Genomic DNA, 22,199 nt, shown 5'->3' on the forward strand with positions numbered 1-22,199 from the left:
TCGTTCGTTATTCTCGCGCAGGCGTCGTCGGCGCCGGGACGTCCGTCGACAAAGGAATACGACTAACAAAGGCGTTCTATTCTGAAATTTCAACGTATCAAACCCATTTTTTAACAACCTATTCCTATTAGCGACGTACAAATTTTCTACGATTAACAATTACACCAATTTTTAATTAATACAATCTCTACAAAATAAATTGAACCCAATATCAACCTTCGACATAAATCCATCGACTGTGGAATATTTATTTGGGTAAAATAAAGACTATTCAGAGGCTAGTTATTTTTGTATAATTTTGATAAAGGTCTTCGTAAGCACTGTAGTAATTAAAATGGACGTTAATACGTGGCACGTGAGTCCCTCGAAACCGAGAATTTTCGAACGATCGAAGCGCTTGCGTTCCTTCTCCCGTGTTTTAACCAGGATACCTACTTGTTGCGGTGCCGGGAGTTATTGATTCGTAGAAAGAGACGTTCCTGGATAAAGCGCGACAGTAGTTCCTCCACAGACATGAATGGTTGTGGTCCACAGAGCCAGATTTTGAGCTTGACCCGGATTCGTCACGGTGGAGTTCACGTTACCTTCACTTTCGTTGCCCACGTTCTAACCAAATGTGAACAATCCTCAGCGAGAATATTCACAAATGCACAAAATTACTATTACAAAACTAAGTGCTGTTATAAATTTTCCCTCTCCATCGATTTTATTAAAACTTTTCAACATACAACTCCCGAGGTTCGTGTTATGTTTGGAGTCTCTAGAAATTTTGAAAAATATAATATAGAGCTTTTGTAGTCGGATATTATACAGAACACCCAAAATATTTTCCACAAAATTAATTTAATATGCCTATTATAACATATTTTTGTAGTAGAATATTGTAGAGAACACCCAAAACGTATTCTACAAAATTAATTTACCCTACTCAATACGGTCACGTTGTTATAAGTTTCCTTCGAATCGCCCGTTAGTGCATTATATTATACCGAAATTACGGTGACAGGACTTTGAAAATTGTTTAAATATAGCTTCAGAAATACTTTGCGCGGAGAGATATTGTGAATAATAAAACCGTGACTCGAACCAGCGACCCCTTATTTTGAACCTTGCACGCAGAAGTAGGGAACAATATTACTGGAGTTAGTGTCTCCGCGTAAAAATAGCCCCGTACGCAAAGTTTAACCTTGTTTGTGGTCGGTGGTTTTTATTAATATCAACGTTTAATAATTTCTAATTTTATATAACAGTTTAAATTTTATCGAATCTCACAGTATACATATCTGTCAACAAATATGTATTCATTTTAATAGTCTAGTCCAAATCAAAAGGGTTTTGATTTGTAAACCCTGTATGAATCCCTAGGAAGGCAACGAGTTAACGAAAGAGTGACACTGGGGGTGGCTAATGGACGAAACAAGAGCCAGAGGAGCCACAAAACTCTCCCTCTTTTCTCGCCCCTGCTGGCCATATAATCGACGATCACAGGGGTAGCCCAGCTGACATTTAAAAATCCGTCGAAAGGAAAGGGAGAGGTCCTTCGAGAGGACCTGCAGGTCGCACAGGCGCAGCTACCGGCCAGTTTTCACCCCCTTCGATGGTCGTAGCGCGTGTGCGCAGTGAGGGTGGGTGATTCTGGTCTCGGTGAGTGGATGCTCGGCGCAGTCGAGTCGCTTCGCCCGAAAGCGAGGACCGTTTTTCCTATTCCGTGCGCGGGTGTTCATTCACGAAACCGAGCCGCGAGAACGCCACCCCCGCGCGGCCGCTGACAAGGGCGGAAGCGTGCTCGAGAGCGGTTACGTTCGTCGCGGAAACGAGGTCGTGGAGGAGCGTCGTCGCCGGAGGAACTCGACCGCGAGGCGTGTCCCCTACGCGAGAATCGTTGCTCGTTTTGGGGTGGCCCTGAAAGCAACAAGGGAAAGCACGACGAGAAAGGGGTGGCCAACGTTCGGAAGAGTTCATTCCTGCAATTCTCTCGAAGCGTCGAGATGTTCTAGTAGGTTTGACGGTCGCCAGACGTCGTACGGGATGACCGCGGTGGATTATGCCTGATCGTAGACACGAGGAAGGGAGATAAAAGTGTTTTTTCGGGGCAAAAGCGACCCGGCGAGCGAGGGGGCTCCGGGACTCGAGCAACAGGTAATTTACCCCTTCTGCGGGGGCACGGCTTTCGTAGGAGCGTTTAAGGGAGGCCTAGTTAAGATGACGCAATTCACGCGCCCCACCGTCGCTCCTTTCCGTCCGCGAAGGACTTCGTTTCCAGAGAACGTGACCTTTTCAACCCCTCGACCGGTGTCGCGTATTCCCCGGGATGGAAACACCAACGTGGATTGCCTCGACACCCCCGAAATATACGGATTGCCTTGGATAGCACGTTGACTGCCACCGGTCACCGGAGCTTTGGACTTAGAATCGTGTTTAAAAATTGTTTACAGCGAGAAAGCTAATAACTGTACTGTTTTAAATAATTTTATTTGCATTTGGGGTGCTTTCAAGTAATAGGGACACCATTAGATTATCGAATAAACGTGGCAGTCTACCGTGGTAATTGTATCTGTTTTATTCGGTCGTTAGGGGTGGAAAAATTCTTCAGGATCATAGTGGCAATTTATTTTAATTTTTGACGTTGAAAATTGGTCCACGGTAACCGTATTATTAGGATTCAAGAAATTCTGATAACACGCGTATCGATTCAGGGTGAAACGACGTGGATTGAAATAGAAAATTGATATATGAGCATCTATATAGAATCCTCGTCTTAGTAAAACTCGAGTAATGCTGGTCCAAGGAATGATTAAATACTTAGAGAAGAAGTTATACCAATAGGAAACTGTAATTATTTTGTTTGCTAAGTATATGAAACTCTTTAGACGACATAATTAAATTGGCATTAACCCTTAAGTGGGTTATTGGCCCTCTGCAAGTTTAAACTAATAATTTTTTAATATATGTCAATGTAATTATTTCAAAATTTTTAAAATCCTCCATTAATTCATTATCTTTTAAATACTTTAAAAGAATGTTGATTTCCATTTACCAATTTGGTAAAAATCAAGATTAAGTAAAATAATTCAGTTGAGATTGAGAGTCCACGTAAGGGTTAAAGTAATCCTCCTTTCTGTTATTAACTAAAGACGTGCACGTTGACTCCAATTAACTACCCTAATGCCAATTTAATTTCCAATGTCGTCCAATCGCCTATATTATTATTCAAAGCAAAACGCACCACAGTTTTAAAAACATTGAACATGAAACTGAATTGAAATTAATTTCTATGCCCACATTGTAACGTCTTTTTCGTTTCGAAGCGAATATATTGAATGCATCTGCTCGATTTTTCGATTTTTATCGCCGTCTCGAAGTCAATGGGAATCGAATTTGCGGAGACAGTCGCGAGACGTTGCGAAAATTATTCGTCTTATTTAAAGGTCGAACGTAAACGAAAGTTTATCGTCAAGCTGGGAAGCGGATTAAAGGGGTCTCCGGCTGCAAGTAGGTTAACTACATCGTAGATAACAGACCTTGTTACACGGAGGGGTAGTTAAGTCTTTCGTCGGGTGGAGGGGGAGGCGATTTATCGATGGACTTGCAGATTTCCCTATCCGATAAAGGAAAGTGCATTTCGTTCATTAAAGCGTGCTCTCGCCTCGCTTTTTCTTCAGAAACTCTTAACGCGCTCGGCTCGACGGATGCATTAAAGGCGCTCATGCGCCGACGCTTTTTCGCTAATAACTTTTTTTTATACTTCCCTACGCGTACTATTTATCAAGAAATCGTTTCGCAAAATATTCAATAACGTCGAGGAAATATATTTTATTTCACATTGACAGAAATCGTTTATACCCTGAGAAATGTCACGCTATTTAATTTAAACAATATCGACTTTATAATGCATTATTTATCACTTATTGTACTCGCAGAAAGTGTCCCCGTTAAATTGTTCGGTAGATTTATTATACTTTGCTACTGTGAATAATTGTTCAAGTACAGGCAACGCGTCAAAGTTTTTAATAAAAATCTGTCTATTGTTTACACGAAAGATAATAATATTTTCGTTCCTCGACGATACGTGGAATTGCTATAAATAAAATTAATTTTATTTATACGACACTCTACTAGTAATAGACGCGTTGCTATTACAGCAGTTGCTTAATACTATTTTAATAATAAAACATTCTTGTAGCACTTTGATTAGGCACCGTAGTGGTAAATAACTGGATAATCTGGAACGCGACCTAGAAATTCAAAACGCGTAGATATGTTATCGACGTTCGAGTTATTATAAAATAGTTACTCCCACGTGAATTTCTATTAAACTATATTTAATTTTAAATTCACGAGGAACGTATATTTAGTCTACATAAAGTAAGCATGTTCCGTTTTCAATTGAAACACTATTAAGTGGTTCTGATAGATACAATATTCCTGCATTTTCAACCATGTCAGAAAAGAAAATCGTGTGTTCCTACTTTGAAAAATACAAGGCTAGACAATGTTTCGAAAAATTAAAACTAGTTAGAAGATACTAATTGTAAGATCGACGACGAATAGCAGATAATTCTATATCATTAACGGTATCACAAATGTAAGTAGAAATATTCAGTAATAGACAGACACGTGAATGAAATCGTACTCGAGATAAAGTATTTTTTAAACTTCAATTTTGTAAGGTATCTTCTGACAAGTTTGACAGGGACAGAGTTGAAAAGGACCTATATTTAGGGAGCAAGCGTTAAGTATTCATGCTCGAAGCGACTCTGGACGGAAGTCTATGCTTAACTAAACCGTTTTAGGAAAATACGGGCTCGATGCCGGAGGCTTCGGGGTCGGGGTTGGCCGACGAGGCGGATTACTCGACTTTCGAGAATAAGACCGGCTTGGCCGACGACATGAAGTTTCTGGCTAGAATGCCAGAACTCTGCGATGTGACCTTTCTCGTCGGTGACACCAGAGAGCCAGTGTGCGCTGTGAAGGCTGTATTAGCAGCAAGAAGTAGGTTCGTATCTCGAATACTAATTTTTTTACGTAATTTATAAAATCTTATCAACCCCCAAACAATCGAATGGCTTAAAAAATTGTTCAAAATTTTGCTCAGTTTGCGACGAACCACGTTTTCTTTTTCCCCCACAGAGTATTCCACAGAATGCTTTACCAGGCGCCGAGCCCGCAGCGAAAGAAAGAACCGCCGCCGCGCGAAAACAAAATACGTTTGTTCCTGAAAAGAAGCTCGGAACCGCTGTTGAATCTACAGAACACGGCGCAACAGGTAATTGCAACCATTGTAGAACAGATAGCGATACACTTCGATATTCGAAAACTAAAAACAAGCGTAAACGATATAAGAATTCGCGTGAACCACGAAGTACAGACTGTAAATGAGAAGGTGTACGCTACCAAGCAATCGAGGCCACCGAAAAATATGAAAATGTACAGAATTTTAATCCATATGCATTGTTTCTTCCGGAAGTTAATATTTTCAAGGTCACCCACGTTTCTCCCCGTCCATCGTAATGTGTTCTAACGCATCGTTGCACCCAACAAGACACGGTCCTCTTCGTGCATGATGTGTTGACCTTGAGATGACCTTGAACGAAAGAAATCACCGATAGATCGAGAACGACAAGAGAAACAGAAACTCTGTAGATAAATACTCGGCAGTTTATAGCGTACACGTACTCGTGCTTGACGAAGTATTAACGGTACTTTGAACCTAACGAGGATTGAGCATGATTACGAACCCCCCATAAATATGTTTATTTTAATACACAGGACGATTCTAAATTAGGGATACGAACAGGGGGGAGATTCTGTAGAAATAAAATAAAAATCGAGAATTTCAATTTTATTTCGAATCATTTATCTCCGACGCTGTCTATAATTTTGGGTAGTTCTGTGTAAACGAAACGGAATGTAAAGGGTAGTTGAAAAAGAGTCGACTCTAACGCGTACGAGCACATTCCAAAGAATGTGCGTTAAAATGATAGAAATAGTAAGTGTGGATTTGTTATGTGCCGTGTAGCGGTCAGGGTTCACGCAGCAGTTGGCTCCCATACAAGAGGTACTATGAAAACGTCACTTCTGGATACGATTTTGCATCTGACAATTCTTCTTTTACTCGCCAGTTCTTTCTCTGTCCCTCTTTCACTCTGTTCGCGTAGCTCGTCGGTAAACCCGCGATCGGAAGCCGTTTCGATTATTGGTGTCCTCGACATTCATTAAAAGAAACTGCCTCGCGAGAATTACGATCGGCCTGTTTCTCTCTCGCTCTTTCGGTGTTTGATTCGCGTGTCGCGCGACATACACGCGACATCCAGTCGCCCACGGCGACGATACAACTATTCCGTACGATTGCATGAAAAAAGATACGAGCTGACGTCGTGAAATCGTTGCAAATGCTTTCCCAGAGCTTACCTTTCAATCGCTTAAAGACGCTCCTAAAGCAATTTCACGACTTCAGCGTGTGTAGTGGTTCGTTTCTTCGCTGAAAGACATAAACTCGAGAACTTCGCGTAACTTCGAAACAGTTAGATTTGGATTATCTGGGGTTGCATAGTATTTTGGGAAAAGTTTTGTATACTCATTCATGTTGCTCGACGTTCCAGGATCTGTGTCTTTCGGCAGGCATGCAAATTATTGAACGAAATTGCAGTCTGAAAGATCGCACACATAGATGGCCGTGCCGCTGTTATATTGGCAAATATATGCAGTAGCTGTAGAATCGCACGAGCCACGGCGAGAAAGGCACAAATTTGATTCTGCAATTTTCTGCACCTAACAGTACGAAACGTAGGAGTTTATGATAGTGTTAGACGCACAGTAGTTTGCCTATGGGAATCTGCACCTATGTAAACTGTGTCGCGATCGATCAATTTTTGCCAATGTTTAAGCGATTGGTGATGGACCGTCGAACAAAATTCGTTGACTCATCGAGTATCGAGTAAATTAAATAATACAGTTAAATTAATATCTATTAGAAATTCTTAGCAAGAGAAATTGTAGCTCGGATATATCCTAAATTCCATCCATCACTGAATGCATCGTGCGAGTCGCTTAGCATGGAGTTTCTAGTTCAAGCTTAAGCCTGAACTATCGAGCAATCATTTCGTTCGTATGAATACTTGCGTCTTCTGCTAAGCCACAGCCGAATCAACATCCCATTTTAATCGTCGAGGAGTTCGAACCGGACGTTTTTCGACAGTTGATCGAATACATTCACACGGGATGCGTGACGTTACAGCCTCGAACGCTATTAGGTGAGAACATAACTATACTCCACGCTACACGCATTTTTTTTAAACTAAAGAAATATTTGATTTGAGTTATTTTTAAAAGTAATGTCAATTAATATTATTATAATTTAAAACTGTCACATATTCGTTTGGTTTAATTTTACTTCACGTATAGTAAATAGTCGCTTGAGATTATCTCTTCAGAGGTGCTTAATATCGTCATTGTTGTTTGAAGGAGTAATGAATGCCGCTGATTACTACGGATTAGACGAGCTTAGGAAAGCTTGCTCTGGATTCGTGCAGTGCTGCATTACGGTGGATACTGTGTGTGCTTTACTGGCGTCAGCTGAACGATATATTCAATACAAATGCACAAAGTCCTTAGTCCAAAGGGTAAACCGTCAACTTGTATTTTAAACATCTGCTCCCGTTGATTTAAAATTTAATTTATACTTGCAAACAACATCGTATCAAACCATTCATTTTATCTTGCTTGTTATATAAATTCGTTTTATTTTATAAATATATTTTGCAACATTTTCATATGATTGATTAATACAATTATTACGAAAATAATTAGTCGTGTTTTCTCTGATAACAAAGTGCACGCGAACCTGACGTTTGATCTGATTTTCATCGACGCAACACATTTTAATAAAATCACGCTAATAAAGCATTTATCGTTAACCTTTCTTTTTTTGCCCCCGCAGAGAATATCGATCTTGAACGTTGATCTTGATTACTTGCATTTTCGAAGTTGAAATAAAGCTTATTAAACTCTTGCATGGAAATGTAATTGAAATTCTCTGGAACTAATCTTTTTGTATCCATTTTGGAAGGTGTTGGAATTTGTCGATGACCACGGGAACGAGGTATTAAACTTAGGATCTTTCACCCTGCTCCCTCAACACGTGGTTCGATTAATCCTGGTAAGGGACGAACTACGCGCCGATGAGTTTACCAAGTTTCAAGTAAGTTCGATCAATTACTATTCGCGAAACAATATAATATAATCCAAATTCAATTTGTAACGTAGACATTCTTAGTTGAATTAAAGAAGCGAAAGTAATGAGACAAATTTTAGTTAAAAATTTTAGTTAACGTGTCTTCTTTAGTTAACAGGTTAAACGTACCATTCAGTGTACATAAATTTAAACAACGCACTTAGGGGTAAGTTGAGTAATTTCGAACGTATAATATTTCCATCAAAGTATAATATTGTATAATATTTGTATAAAATACAAATATATTTGTCATATTATTCTGACAACTCATAGAATATTATTAGTCTCGTGTGAGATGTGAAAATGTATCTTGTTCAATTTTTGAATTTCATTTTGAATAAATACCTCGTACCATTAGGATAATATTTTAGCGGAAATACATACTGGTCGAAATTACCCCTATCAATATAATATACAGAACTTCCCATTTAATTTGAGTACCTTAAATGTTTCATTTGTTTTTGATTTTTGACTCTCATGCAAGAATGACGTCAACAAAATTTATTTGTCCTCTCAAAATAATTTATTCTTTCCTGGAATTCCGATACATCGAAGAACCTTACACTTCATCCTTCGTCACTTCGAGAGTCTCTAGTTATTAATTATTATGTTATCAGGCGGCCTTGATGTGGAGCAAAAAGTATTGCGACAGCAATCAGGACACATCTCTGAAGGACGTAATCGGCAACTTCCTGGAATACATACAATTTCACAGAATCCCAACGAACATGCTAATGAAGGAGGTTCATCCCTTAGACCTGGTACCTTCCGAAATCATTATGAACGCGTTGGCCTATCAGGTGCGTGGTATTTCCAAGATGAACGTTAAACGAACAATTGACAGTTCTATTTCCGTCGTCTCGTTCCGCTATCGCGCTATTAACAATCATAATTCGACTTCTATTTCGGATCGAAAGTTGCATTCCATTAGCTGCTTTGGCTTTTTGGGGAATTTCTGATCTCCGTAGAAATCTCTTTCCAAAGTACGCGTACAAACCGTGGAACTTAATCCGACGAAGATTAATTTCTGCGTATACATTGTTGCAAGCGGCGATCTTAACGTAGCACCAGGACTTTAGTATTTCTCGCAAAATGAACTAAAATGTACCATTCTGCGCAAAAGGTAGTAACAGATCATTAAATTTGTCCAATCTACGTGCTCCTATTGGCTGTTGTCATACAATTTCGTCCAAAAGATTTGCGATCGTGCAGGATTGAAGTAAGAATACATTTCTCTGTAAATATTTCGTCCCCTACCTCCGTATCTTCTTGCAAAGCATGATGAAACAACCCTTAACTTATTGTCCCCTTAATTACGTGTCTTGAGTCGCCATCGACCGTCCAATTCTAAACATTCACGAACGTTGTTCGAGCAATTTTACTTAAACTTTCAACGAAAATTCCAGTTTCTACATTTTTTTTATCAGATCGAGAATATTGTCTACGGATCGATGAATTTTTTTTTAAACGTTCGAAAATGATTGCGGACGGTGGATATCCCAATAAGTATACAAATATTTGGTATTTTTCCTCTCCCAATTGCGTTGTGCAATACGAATCCGTTAAGGTATTCAGTTCACCAATTATTCCCCAATGAAACAATGTCGATGTCTGCTTTACGCAGTTACAAAAACAGCTGACTTGCCACTCGTTCCCTCGTAAAATGTCCAATTGGTATCAACGACGGTGTCGAGCATCAATGATAGTGTCAATGTCCATGAACGATGTGTTGCAATTATTTTCCAGACAATTACTCATCCGAAATCATTTATTTGCTAGTGTAAGCGCGGCACTCGTTCCACCAGCGAATGTATATTTAACCCTTTGATCTCCCTTGGAGAGATTCTTCGATCGATTCGCATATTCGAGGGTACATGTTACTTGTTTCGTGCAAAATCAATTTTGAAAACACAGAATTCTTAATTTTCCATCTGTACTCGAGGCTCCGTATCGACTCGAAGAGCCCTTTCCCATTTATGAACCGTATTGAGTGTGAATCTACCGTCCCTTATTCTTGAAAAGGACTCAAGTCGGAGGGGCGTACTTCCATTCGATGTTGCAAAATTCATGATTTTATTAAAAGGCAGTTTTACTAAAAATGTAGAGTCAACATTCTAATTTATTTATTAATTTTTCCTGTTACACGAGACTCAGCTATACAGGGTGTCCCGTAGCATGAACTATGCTTATCTCACTGTTTACAAGTAGCACTCGAACAATTCTTGGACAAATGGAAAAGGTAAGACAGTCAATGATAAAACGTCTCCAGGTCTGGGTTCAGATGCAAGGAATAGAACATATATTTATATAAACTTTTTTTATTGTTTTCATGTGTGGAATCTAGAAGTGGGTCCTACATGCTACGGGGCACCCTGTACAGTAAAAAGAGATTTCCTTTTGTGCCTAGAGGTTTCCAATTTAAAAAATGGAGCAATTAGAGCAAATCAAGCGACCGAACAGACTAAAAATACCCCCAAAAAATAGAGCCACGCAGTGTTCCTTTGACACGTTATTTTTATCTATGAATCTATCGTGTAGTTAAAAAAAAGAAGATAGGGGTAGTTTGTGAGGATGGTGACGCTCCTCTGACCTGATGTCACCCGCTTATACCGAATCGACACTCGTCACACGTAGAAGTGAACGTCGGTACACCGTTTCGGTTGATGAAAGAAGTGACCGGAGGGTTTGTTGCAGGCAGACCCAACGAGTATCGACCCGGGAAAGATCTCCCCCCACAGAGTGAGGCGGCAGGGTCACTGTATATCGGTCCAGTCCTCTCTGGACCCGTATGGTAGCAACACAACATTGAGCTCGACATATTCCGACGCCGGCTCCGATCAGAAACAACATTCAGGTAGCTCCTAACTAACCTCCGGCCACGGCCGCACTGACTGCGGCCGTTTCGGACGAGCCTCGGCGCGAGGAAATTCCTATTAACGATGCGGTCTCGCACCCGCTTGAAGGTAAAAACGGCACAGCGGAGCAGGAAACGACCGGCGAGCAGCAGCAACGTCAACCGAGTGCGCAGAAACAGCAGGAAGAGGAGGACGTGCAGTGGCAGATTGACCAGAGGAATCAGCTGCAGCAGCAACGCAGCCAGCAGGAACAGGAATCGCAACGACAACAAGAAGAGCAAAGGAAGAGGTTGCAGATGGAAGAGGAATCAAAGAAACAGATGAACAAGGAGGATAAAACGGCCGAATCGGAGAAAACGCGGGATGAGGAGCCCGAGAAACAGCAAACTGAAGAGGAATCGGCAGAGCAAGTGGAAAAGAAAGCCACAGAGGAGCAACTTCCGATGGAGGAGTCGAAGCAGGAAGAGTCGCGAGAACAGGCGGCGAAAGTGGAGGAAGAGGATGCAGGAAAGAAAGAGCAACCGGAGGAACAACAGGAGAAATCCAAGGAAGTTGAAGAAGATTCGAAAGCAGAGCAACAACAGGAAGATTTGGAGCAACAGGCAGCGAAGGCTGAGCCAGAGAAAGAGGAAGTACAAAGCACGTCGCAGGAGGCTCCTAAACAGCCTGAAGAGGGGTCGCAACAACCACGAGAACCGGAAGTTCAGCAAGAGGACGCGGAGGAACGTCGACGTAGTCGCGAGGAGAGGCGACTGCGTTTGCACTTGGAGGAGCTGAAGGTGCATCTGGCGATGCAACGGGATCAAGTGTTGCAGAGGCAGGAAGAGGCAGTGTTGCAGGAGATACAGGAGAGACACACCGAGGAGCAGCTGGAGAATCGACGGTTGGAGCAGCTGCAGCTCTGTCTGGAAGGTCGAAGGCCCGACGTCGAGAAATCGTCAGAGGAGCAACAACGACACAGGGAGGATCGTAAGGTGTCGAAGAGGAAGAGGAAGAAGGAGAAGATGAAGGTTCGAGCGCAGGAGGAATCGCAGAAGGATGAGCTGCAGGAGCAGCCGCAGGAGGAGCAAAACGTCGTCGCTCCCGTCGATGGCGTCAGCGGTTTCTATATTAGATTGGTGGTGAGGCAGGAGGGTCGCGCGAATTTGGTTTGGCTCTTGAAAACGCACATGTTCTAAACGTTTCATTTCGACGTCATTCTGGTTTTGCTACCGTCGATGCCTGCGAATTTGTTATTTCCATGGCGGAAAATTGTTTCAGAGTATAACGATTTTGTTCTCTGTTCGTCGAGGCGTTCGCGCAAGGTTCATTGATCCTCGTTGGGAGAACGGTTCTAGACGGTTCTTCGATTCCCATGTTGATCTAAGGATTGTCCGCGGTTGTGCGTAGTTTGAAGATGTTTAAGATTGTTAAGCAATGCTCATTAGTGACGAAATTTAGTAGGAACGGGGGAAAGAAGGTTGCAATTATATTAACGTTTTATTATCTTCGCTGCATTGTTCGGGAAATGTGTATTTGAGAGTTGAGCAAACGTTCTTCTATGCACTGGGACGAAAAGATAAGACGCAGTATTTAATAGCGAATAAAACAGAAATAAATTAGTAAACACTGTATGTTGTAAGAATTGCTGGAAAATATATTTTCTAGTAAAGGAGTATTTTTCGTTGAAAGACATTTACGTTTTCGTGATCACTACGCTATGAAAAATTATTAAGGACAACTTTTCAAATCTATCAAAGTGGTAGGCAATTTGAAACTGTGAATTCAGAACAAATGGGAAAATTTTGGAAATATAAAAACAAAGAAAAGGTCGAGCTTGCAATATTCACCGAACAGAAGCTTGATCAATTTTGCAGCGTGTTATCGTCCCACGGCATTTTCCACGGTTTAACGACAGCAATTTCGTTTTTGTATCCACGCGTTAACAATGTACGTCTAATGGTAACGAAACAATTCATCGGCATCAATCAAAATCTCTCGCTGAACAAAAACTTCCACATCGATCGCTCGATCACTTTTCTACTTTCTCGTACCGAATCTACCGCGAACACTTATCGCTATAGAGACTCGATCGCGATACTACTTGCAACCGACACTGAGCGTAGAACGAAAATCGCCCCGTATATTTCATCGTAAACGATTATCGGTAGATCGATTCTGTGCAGAGGTGGGTGCAACAAAGAGACAAAGGGAAACAGATGCAAAACTATATCGACGATGTTATTGTTGAACACTTTTACTACACGACATATCCATCGATTACTATGAATTATGTATGTCCTAGAACTGCAAAGACTAACTATATACAATATATATATATACAAATAATATATATACAATACATATGTCTATATTTGATACTACACTAGAAGAGAAACAGAGTACGTTACACGCTCGTATTGCTTCCGGACGAGGTGTTACGAGTACCATAAACGACGATGCGATGGCGTCGAGACAGTTTCGAGGTACGACAACCTTCTCTCTGATTTCCGTTTCTCATGCTTCCGACGACTCGAAGCCGAAGCGCTTTCATTGCCAACGACGACTCGAATTTTTCTTTGCCGTCGCTTAGAAAGTAAGTTTTCTCGCATTCGCCCGCGGCGCTTGAGATATTTTGTACGATTTTTTTACTACGTTCTGATTACCATCGTTGCTTCGATCGAGGTACAAAGTGTTTGGTTAGCAGTTCACTATCGTCGGAGAGGCCAGCGGGTTGACTGCTGTCGTGACGACTCGCATCCACCCGCGTTTCAACGATACGAATCTATTTATGACAATGTGAGCACGCGAAATAATAGTTAGTAACGTTTACGGAGCGGCAGCGAGGGGCAAAGTGTCTCCATCGATTTTTTTCCGCGCCACGAACGCCCTGGAACCTCGATGGTTCGAGAAAAGGGCGTTTACTTTGTCCAGAATCGTTTGAGGCCGTTTGATGGACGATTTGACGATTAAATTGATTCAATTTCGTGATGAACTGGGTAATATAGATGCACCTATCACAATGAAAGTCATTTGCCACTGTTTACTGTGCCCGGGATTGTTTGAAGACTCGTTTGAGACCGTTTGATGAACGGTAGAACGATTAATAAAATCTTAAATTGATTCAGTTTTGTTATAAACTGGGTAATATAGAAGTACCTATCACAATGAACGTTATTTGTCACTATTTACCCTGCAAAGAATCATTTGGAATCTCGTTTAAGACAGTTTGCATTGGTCATACATAATTTTCTGTTTGCCTTTTCACGCGAAAACTCGATCCAGGATCGAAATCAGTCGCCCGATTCTTTTGATAACGCCAAACGGACATTTCTCTTCTCGGCTGCCAAACCTGAATTAATCGTTTAAGAAACAGTTATAACAGAGCACCTATAAACGTTGTTGATCAATGTAATACTCAGCATCGGTACAAAGACGAACGACAAATCCTTGATTCGCCGAAATGCTAATGCCTGGTTTCGCTTACGCGTTAAAGTATACGGAACAGTCGATGTCGATCGAGGAAAGCCTGATCGTCGTGCATAGTAAATAAAACGTCGACCGTAATTTTGTTCGTTCCACGTGGACAGACTCGCGTCAAGCGAAGATGTCTGCCCACACGTCGATGGAATAAACAAATCGAGCTCGATTGCGCGTATATAAACAGAGTACCTACATAAATTAAGCCCGCGAGCACGATTGCTGTTTTCCGTACGATCGCGAAAGTTCTTCGTGCGATGCGTATTTAAGAACGAACGTCGCTCGATCGGGAATCAATTTCCTCGATAACCGCGCTTAAAAATTTATTCGACGACCTCACTGCATACGCGTTACATATTTGTTAGGGTTTCACATGTCTCGTCGAATAGTGTGTGTTTAAATTGCGAGGACAACGCCTGACATTGTTAGTACAAATAATTCTTAAGCACAATTCGATGGAACTTTTGCGATGGTCTCGTACGTATTCGTTGTGTATAGTCTGTTCGAAACGATACGAACTTAAGTTGCGCTTGGAGAGTTGCTAAATTGTACGAATAAATTCGCGATCATGCGATTTCCAGCACAGGGAATCGATAGCAGGAGTTTGTTGTTAGCGATCCGCGCAAGCGGAAAGATTTTCTGTGAATTTTTAACCTCGCAAGCCGTACTGCTTCCGTTCGATAGATCTGTTTCAAACCGGACGAGATGAACGCGCGTCGTCGTGATCGTGATCTTCTCGCTATTCCTCCGTAATCGTCAGACTGTCGTGCACGGTGGTGTCGCATTATCGTTAACAAATCTAGGGAAATAAGGGCGACGACAAAAATAATTCCTTCGATTTTGTCGTTCTCCTTCCGCACAGCGTTGACAATACTTTATTCGTACGACAGACTAGGCTCGATCGATTAATAAATAAAACAGTCGTAATTTGTGGGAACTATCAATTTTCATTTCTGAAAAGAAAATTCTCTTACAGAAGATCCTCCGTTATTTATTCCAGTAGAATATTTAATTTCAAGGATCAATCGACGAAACGAACGAAAGAGATGCACCATCCTAACATTTGTGAAATTAATTAATTACCTAAAATGAATTTAATTTTCTGAATATACGACGTCGTTAGGCGAGTGCGTGACACGCTGGGCGCAGTAATGGAAAATCGATAGCGCAACGTTGTCGCGCCATTTTTATGCATTAGGTTCGCCATCGATGAGCCAGCCGTCGAGAGGAGAACGACGGAATCGAGCCTGAAACCGTGAAACAAACCGCAGCCGTCACTGTCGGAGATTGTATTTTATTATCGTCAAGTTGTATGCAGCCCTGTTGCATAAGTGTTAAGAGTATATTCATGAACGTGGAAGAAAAAAGCCACTTTATCTGTGTATCGTTGTCTGTCTGTGCGCATCGTTACTTCTGCTGTTTTGTACGTAAGGTGTGCGTAATTAATAAATAATGATGTCGTTGAGCAGCCTAATGGCGCTAGCTACACGTTGCAGTGTTAAATCGAACACGCGACGGAGCTGTATCGGTCGAATCGAAGCGACGAATACCGCTTAACTGCCATTCGCGAGCCAGCATCTTTATTTTTGCATCTCGTTTCTTCGTAACCGCCTGTTAAAATTCACCGTTACTCGTGTTTTAAACAGCGAACGAAACGAGCGTGATTATTTTCCGACGCGATACAGGTTTATCTTTGTCCCCGCGACACCGATACGAGTCGATTTCCCACGTTTCCGAGCAATTATGGTAGCTAACGTACGACAGCTGACAGGCGTTTCGATTCCGTCGATCGGTTCCCCAGCGATCGGTGCAATTCTATCTAAAGTTCGATCTCTATCATGTTGTGATATTCTGTAGCCAAAATGAGTTCAAATAAAGAGAGGAGAGCGCGATGCGAAGGATACGTGGGCAGTGTCATTCCAACGTTTTCGAAAACCTCATCCTTAGTGTAATTGGTATTAATGGCGTTTCAAGGTTTTTGAGAAAGTATGCAACATATACTTTTCTCAGAAGTACTCCACAGACCACCTATTCCTATATATACTGCTCGTGTGACCATTGAATGATCCAGTGTCTATGGTTGTCTTACTGATGTGTCCACTAGCAGGACGATTTCGAGTCTAACATGACCATCTTCAAAGAATAAAATGATTAAATATAACTTTTAGACCCCCATCACAGTTTCTGTCAACAATCATTCTAGGAGTAGTACTGCATTGGTGAATTTCTTGGTGTTCTTTACGATTATAAAAAGGTGCTCAAAAGTATTAGAATAAGCATGGATCTAGTATGTAATGGTAAGTATAATCCCAAATTATACGTATATATGTCGTATACAATTTATTCTTTTATTTCCAAGTTTTGATCGAAATACAAGTTCAGCTTCTATACCATGCGTGTCGTATAACAGAAGATACACTCCTTCAAAGTGAAAGAAAATGTTAAAAAGATCATGTATCAAATTGTATGGGTTAGTTAATTAATTTTTAACTTCATGATGGTTTTAAAGGGTCATTGGTTATTCGATGATCGACAGTGAAGTTGACACCATGGTCAGAGGTCCGGTGAAATAATTCTATAGATCAATCTGTCAACTTTGACGTTGCGTCTCCCCACCCTTCCGTCATCTTTCACAGTGACATAAGTAGATCTGCAGAAGTCGAAATCCTTTAGTACCCCCGAAACCGTCCGGGGGATCGGGTCTCGCAGGGCTTACCTCTGGCTATTAGCGTGTGCTGACCACTGGTGACCTCTACTGGACACTGCTGGACACTGCTGGACACTGCTGGACACTGCTGACCAGTACTGACCATTACTGACCAATGGTAACCTGCTGAACAGTACTGACCACTACTGACTAGTGCCGGACCGTGATGACCACCAGTAAGAATTATTCAAAATTCCTCTCCCCACTTCTATTTTACTGTTTGATACCAATTTTTCTCTATTTAACTTTCCGATAGCTTTTGTTATATTACGAACTATTCCTTTCTTTACAGTTGACCCCTAACTGATGGCCACTGGTAACTAATTGTCGACAAGTAGTAAGTCCACTCCACTCATTTATATTATTAATACAAAATTTACCTGTCTATTTGGTTTTATTTGATCATTGTGAACGCTTCTTTTCTCTATTTCAACTTTTGCACTGTTTTTCGAATCGGTATAATTGTTTTGATAAGTATATCGAAATAGTGAAATATTGTGTCGATTCGTGTATCATATTTGTTTCAAAACTATTTCGTGAATTTTGGAGTTCCTAATTGGAATAATATTCTAATCTGTTCGTCTCTGAAATTTTGATAGTCCTTCAGGTGATATATACTTTTTCCAATCGTTTGCTATTTTACGTATTGATTCATGTGCCGCATTTGTTTCCATACTATTTCACGAATTGTGATAATACGAATTAGAATAAGATTTTTATTCTATTCTGTTCGTCTCTGAGACTATTTCTTTCTTTGCTCAGATATATAAAATAACTATTTTCACATTATTTCTGAAATTCGTATGATACTTTCATTATGTGTAATATTAGTAGATTTGTAATATGATATATTATTTCATTGATATAATTGAACTTTACTTGTCTATGTTCTTAAATTAGATTTCAGTTTAGGTGCAGGATTCATCGCGAGGACATCACAGAAGACATCGTCATCCGCTGAGGGATCTTTAGACTAATTAGTTTAACTTTCGACTAAGTTAGTACTAAGGCCACAGCTTACTCTGCCAATCAATTGTAACAAAAGTAGCTTCTTTTTAACTCGTTCTCTCGTTCCTTGCTTCGATCACCATTGTTTCATCGAACGAAACATATGATCGGCCGTGCAGTTGGTCAAAAAGATCTAATCGCCTTCCCTTGGTGGCTCGATCGAGGGAAAATGGTTCTTCGCTGGAAGGTGTGGAGCTTCCGTTTTCTGCGGAAATGCACACCTTCCAGCGGAAGTCGACCTTGTCTCAGGAACTCTCTCTTTGTCAGACAGCCTAAGTCGGGTCCTTCGGGGTCCCGACGGGTTGCGTTGGAGAAATGGAGACCTCGATTCAGAGTTTCAGCATCCGTTTTCCTATTAAGATCGAGTTAGCAAGGGCAGTAGATTCGATCCAAAGATCCGCCACACGATTCAGCATCGCGTCGCGTCGCATCTCCTACAATTTTTCCCTCTTTCGAAGGAACTTTCGAGTCCTTCTATCTCCTAAGTTTAGTAATCTAAAAGTGTGAGAAGGAGATCGATGGAACATGGATTTCACCTACCTCCTGTCGGGTCTCCAGTCGCAGCAACCTCTTCGTGGTGAGACCTGGTAATCGGTGTTACCCACGATAGGAAAAGTTCTTCTTCGTGGGTAACACCGAGCTAATGGCTGCGAATTTCACTCTAGAACTACCATCAATTATGATGTAGTTATTTGTACCAAAGAAATTAAAACGATAGTGAAGAAATGTACAATGCGATGGGAATAAATTTTTATTCATTCTCTTGTGAAAAACCACGGTTTTACAAAAATCCAGTCGAGTTTGTAACAATTTTTATTAGAAATTACGAATTTTGACAAGTTCGGTAGTTCTTGTTTTAAAATAGTTTCTCTAAGTTTCGGATGAGATTGATAATAATAGCAACCGTGTACATCGTAGAAAGAAAGGGAGACTTTTTTAAAGTAAATTAACTTGACCAATTTTAGTAATAGTTTTCGTACCAAATCGTACATAAGTGAGCTGTACATTGTATAAGGAAAGGAAGACTTTTTTAGAGTAGACTACCTTTACCGATTTCAGTAATTCAATTGACCCCTAGTTCTTGTACCAAATCGTACATAAGTGGACTTGTCATCATATAAAGAAAGAAAGACTCTTTTTACAGTAGATTAACTTTACCAATTTCACTAATTGAATCGACCCCCAGTTACTTTTACCAGATCGTACATAACTGGAGTTTTCTCATGCTAATAAAGAACAACAGTCTCCAATAGTATCAAATTTGATTTCCCAAGTGGAACAGTGGCTTCACGTCGAATCCGGGGGCACACAGTTGCCTCCCAGCCAGACTCTATCGACCGACGAACGGGTTTGGCGGGTTGTAACACGGTTTCCAAAAGTAACGAAAAGCATTCGGCGGAAGATAGGGAACGGTGGTTCCCCGTGGTAAGCCGCGGCAATATTTCAAGTCCCTGTCCAAACGATCGGCGGCGTAATTGCGCCATTACATCATCGCCGACGGAGGCTGGAGTGTAGGTTCCCGTTACGGGGGGTTAACCGGCGATAATATTCCCGACGATGGTCAAATATCTCCGGCGGTTTTAGAGTGTAGGGCCCCCGTGAAAGGGCAAGCGCGGTTCGCGATCGTCCGCTCGGCGTAATTACGAGCGATCGTTAATCGGGGCTCCCTGCGTTCGGGATCAGCCGCGGACGATGTGCTACGGAGAAGCTCTGCCCGTTATCACGGACGACGCGTATATCGCTCTTCTGCTTGTAAACTACCCGGGCCCCAGACCCATACGATTTCGCTGCAGGTTACAATTACGAGCGAGGCGCGTAATTAAAAGCTGATGTCCCTCATTTATTAATGCTACCAGACGAGTCCAGCCACTGTCGATGCTGCCCCAGCGCGACTCGCTGGTTTTAATGCCAGACGTCATCAGTCTTCGACCACCGTCCCTACGGTTCCGTCCTTCTCCTTCTCATTTGCATACTTCTAACCGATGGAATGCGCATCCACCGCGCCCCGGAATAGGGATTATCGATAAAACGCGATAATTACCGCCGCGGACGGACGACTCAATTAATTTTATGCGTCTTTTCGCGTTATTGAACCCCTGCAAGCTCGTCTGGCACGCTTTTCCGGGATGGACGACAGCTAATCATGCGGTAAATACGCACAGTGTTGGTCCAAACGATGCCACGTTTTGTATACTTGCGTACAAAGAGTGTTGAGAGGATTGGAAGCACAGACCATGCCAGTTTTGACGCAGAACGAAACAGATATATAATAGAAACAACATATATCAGATATTTAGAATTGTTGATCTTTATACCAATTCATATTTTTTGATAATAGAATCAATGAATTTTGTAGAGGGTCGTCCCAACCCCTAAATATAATAATTCGTATTTTACTATAAGTATTTCTTATAGTTTTGCATGTTAAGTGCATTCTGCAGTTTTTTGAGAATTAAAATTTCCTGTAAATGCATAAACATCTGCAGTCTAGTGATAATATTGCGCTAGAAAGAATGTTGACAGGACTGGAAACAGATCACACTGGATTTGATACAGAATTAAACAGAAATATAATATAAGCAGTCATTTGCTATGAGTGATATTCCAATTGTATAATAAATTGTACATACAGTCACTTTTTCTCGAAAGTGCGTAGAATTTCGGGGGTATGTGTATTCATAAAAAATGATTGTAAAAAATTTGTCCACCTTCCTGAATTTTTTTCTCGAAAGTGCAAAGGATATTGAAGGTATGTCTATCGACCAAAAATGATTGTAATTGACTCCTGCAACTGAAAATAATTTTTTTTAGAACGATTTGAAATTTTTTTTCGCCGAAAAATTTCACACCTACTCGAATTTTTTTCTCGAATGCGGGTAGGATTTCAGGGGTATATCTGTTGACCAAAAATGATTGTAATTAACCCCCGCAACCGAAAATGATTTTTCCGTGAATGATTTGAAATTTTGTAATTTAATTTTGTAGTAACTTTAACGAAGCCTCAGTGAAGAAATTGCTATTCTTGATTTGCGTCTTATTTTGACCTCTAGAATCTCCCATTAAAATGTTTCCCAGGGGTGGCCGAATACGCTGTATGTTATCGAATAAATGTAAATACATATGTCTATGGAGAAAAATCAATAGATAGCTCCATAGAACCATGATATTTAGATACATGGTGAACAGGAACAAGACATGCTAAATCTTAGAAAAACGAATGTTCGATAACATAGCTATATATTTCCTATTTAATTAGCGAGCTTGTTAAAATAACAACGTAACACAATATTTACGCATTCCATGCTTGACAAAGATAATGAATTACATAATTATATTCAATCACAGAGAGAGTGAGATTATCAGTGGATTATCAGCACGAGAAAGAAGCAGATTTGTTATTAACGATACGAAGGCAACGCGATATCAAGCATTACATCAGAGACAAATTCTTCGAGCAACTCAAAGTATAAATCTCAGAGATTCTTCGATTTTTTTAAATCGAATAGATAAATATGACAAAAATATAACTTTGCATCGCAAAGCGAGAAGACAGTACTTCGTAAACGTCTAAAAGTGATAATCTATCTATAGTGATTGTTATACATCGTTACACGCGGCGGCACATAAATTCCAGCGTACTCTTCGTTTTGTTATGATTTTTCTGCACGCATGCATCGATACGAGATACCCGCGACTTCTTTTCCCGCGTTCGTTCAAAGTCTAAGAAACGAAAGAGTGTTCGATTAATTCTCGTCGAATGGAAACGGTCGATCAGCACCACACCCACGTCAACAATTACAGTATTCAGTGACGAAGGGGACAGATGATTTACGGTGTACACAAACGAACTATCGCCTCTGTAGACTAAACTATGCGTGGAGTGTAAAACGATTTCCCAACAGTTCGATCGGGGTTCTCTAACAACGAATTCGATTGA

General features: G+C 40.9%; 1 protein-coding gene across 2 annotated transcripts; it reads left to right on the forward strand.

The window, feature by feature from the left end:
• Nucleotides 1–1,680: 1,680 nt before the first annotated feature.
• On the forward strand, nucleotides 1,681–13,378 carry LOC122401103 (probable serine/threonine-protein kinase mps1). 2 transcript variants are annotated; one of them, XM_043403047.1, is made up of 10 exons: nucleotides 1,681–2,139; nucleotides 4,794–4,996; nucleotides 5,131–5,266; nucleotides 6,020–6,058; nucleotides 7,136–7,253; nucleotides 7,465–7,622; nucleotides 8,069–8,200; nucleotides 8,851–9,033; nucleotides 10,928–11,087; nucleotides 11,197–13,378. In XM_043403047.1, exons 2-10 carry the CDS (start codon nucleotides 4,809–4,811, stop codon nucleotides 12,264–12,266), a joined length of 2,184 nt encoding a protein of 727 aa, XP_043258982.1. In that variant the 5' UTR covers nucleotides 1,681–2,139; nucleotides 4,794–4,808; the 3' UTR covers nucleotides 12,267–13,378. The 2 variants fall into 2 exon arrangements, with proteins under 2 accessions (XP_043258982.1, XP_043258981.1); XM_043403046.1 differs by having other exon boundaries at nucleotides 7,142–7,253.
• The last annotated feature ends 8,821 nt before the right edge of the window (nucleotides 13,379–22,199 follow it).

This window comes from Colletes gigas, unplaced genomic scaffold (genome assembly GCF_013123115.1).
Source record: "Colletes gigas isolate AHSC1104 unplaced genomic scaffold, ASM1312311v1 Colletes_gigas_Sc00021, whole genome shotgun sequence".
NCBI classification, from domain to species: domain Eukaryota; kingdom Metazoa; phylum Arthropoda; class Insecta; order Hymenoptera; family Colletidae; genus Colletes; species Colletes gigas.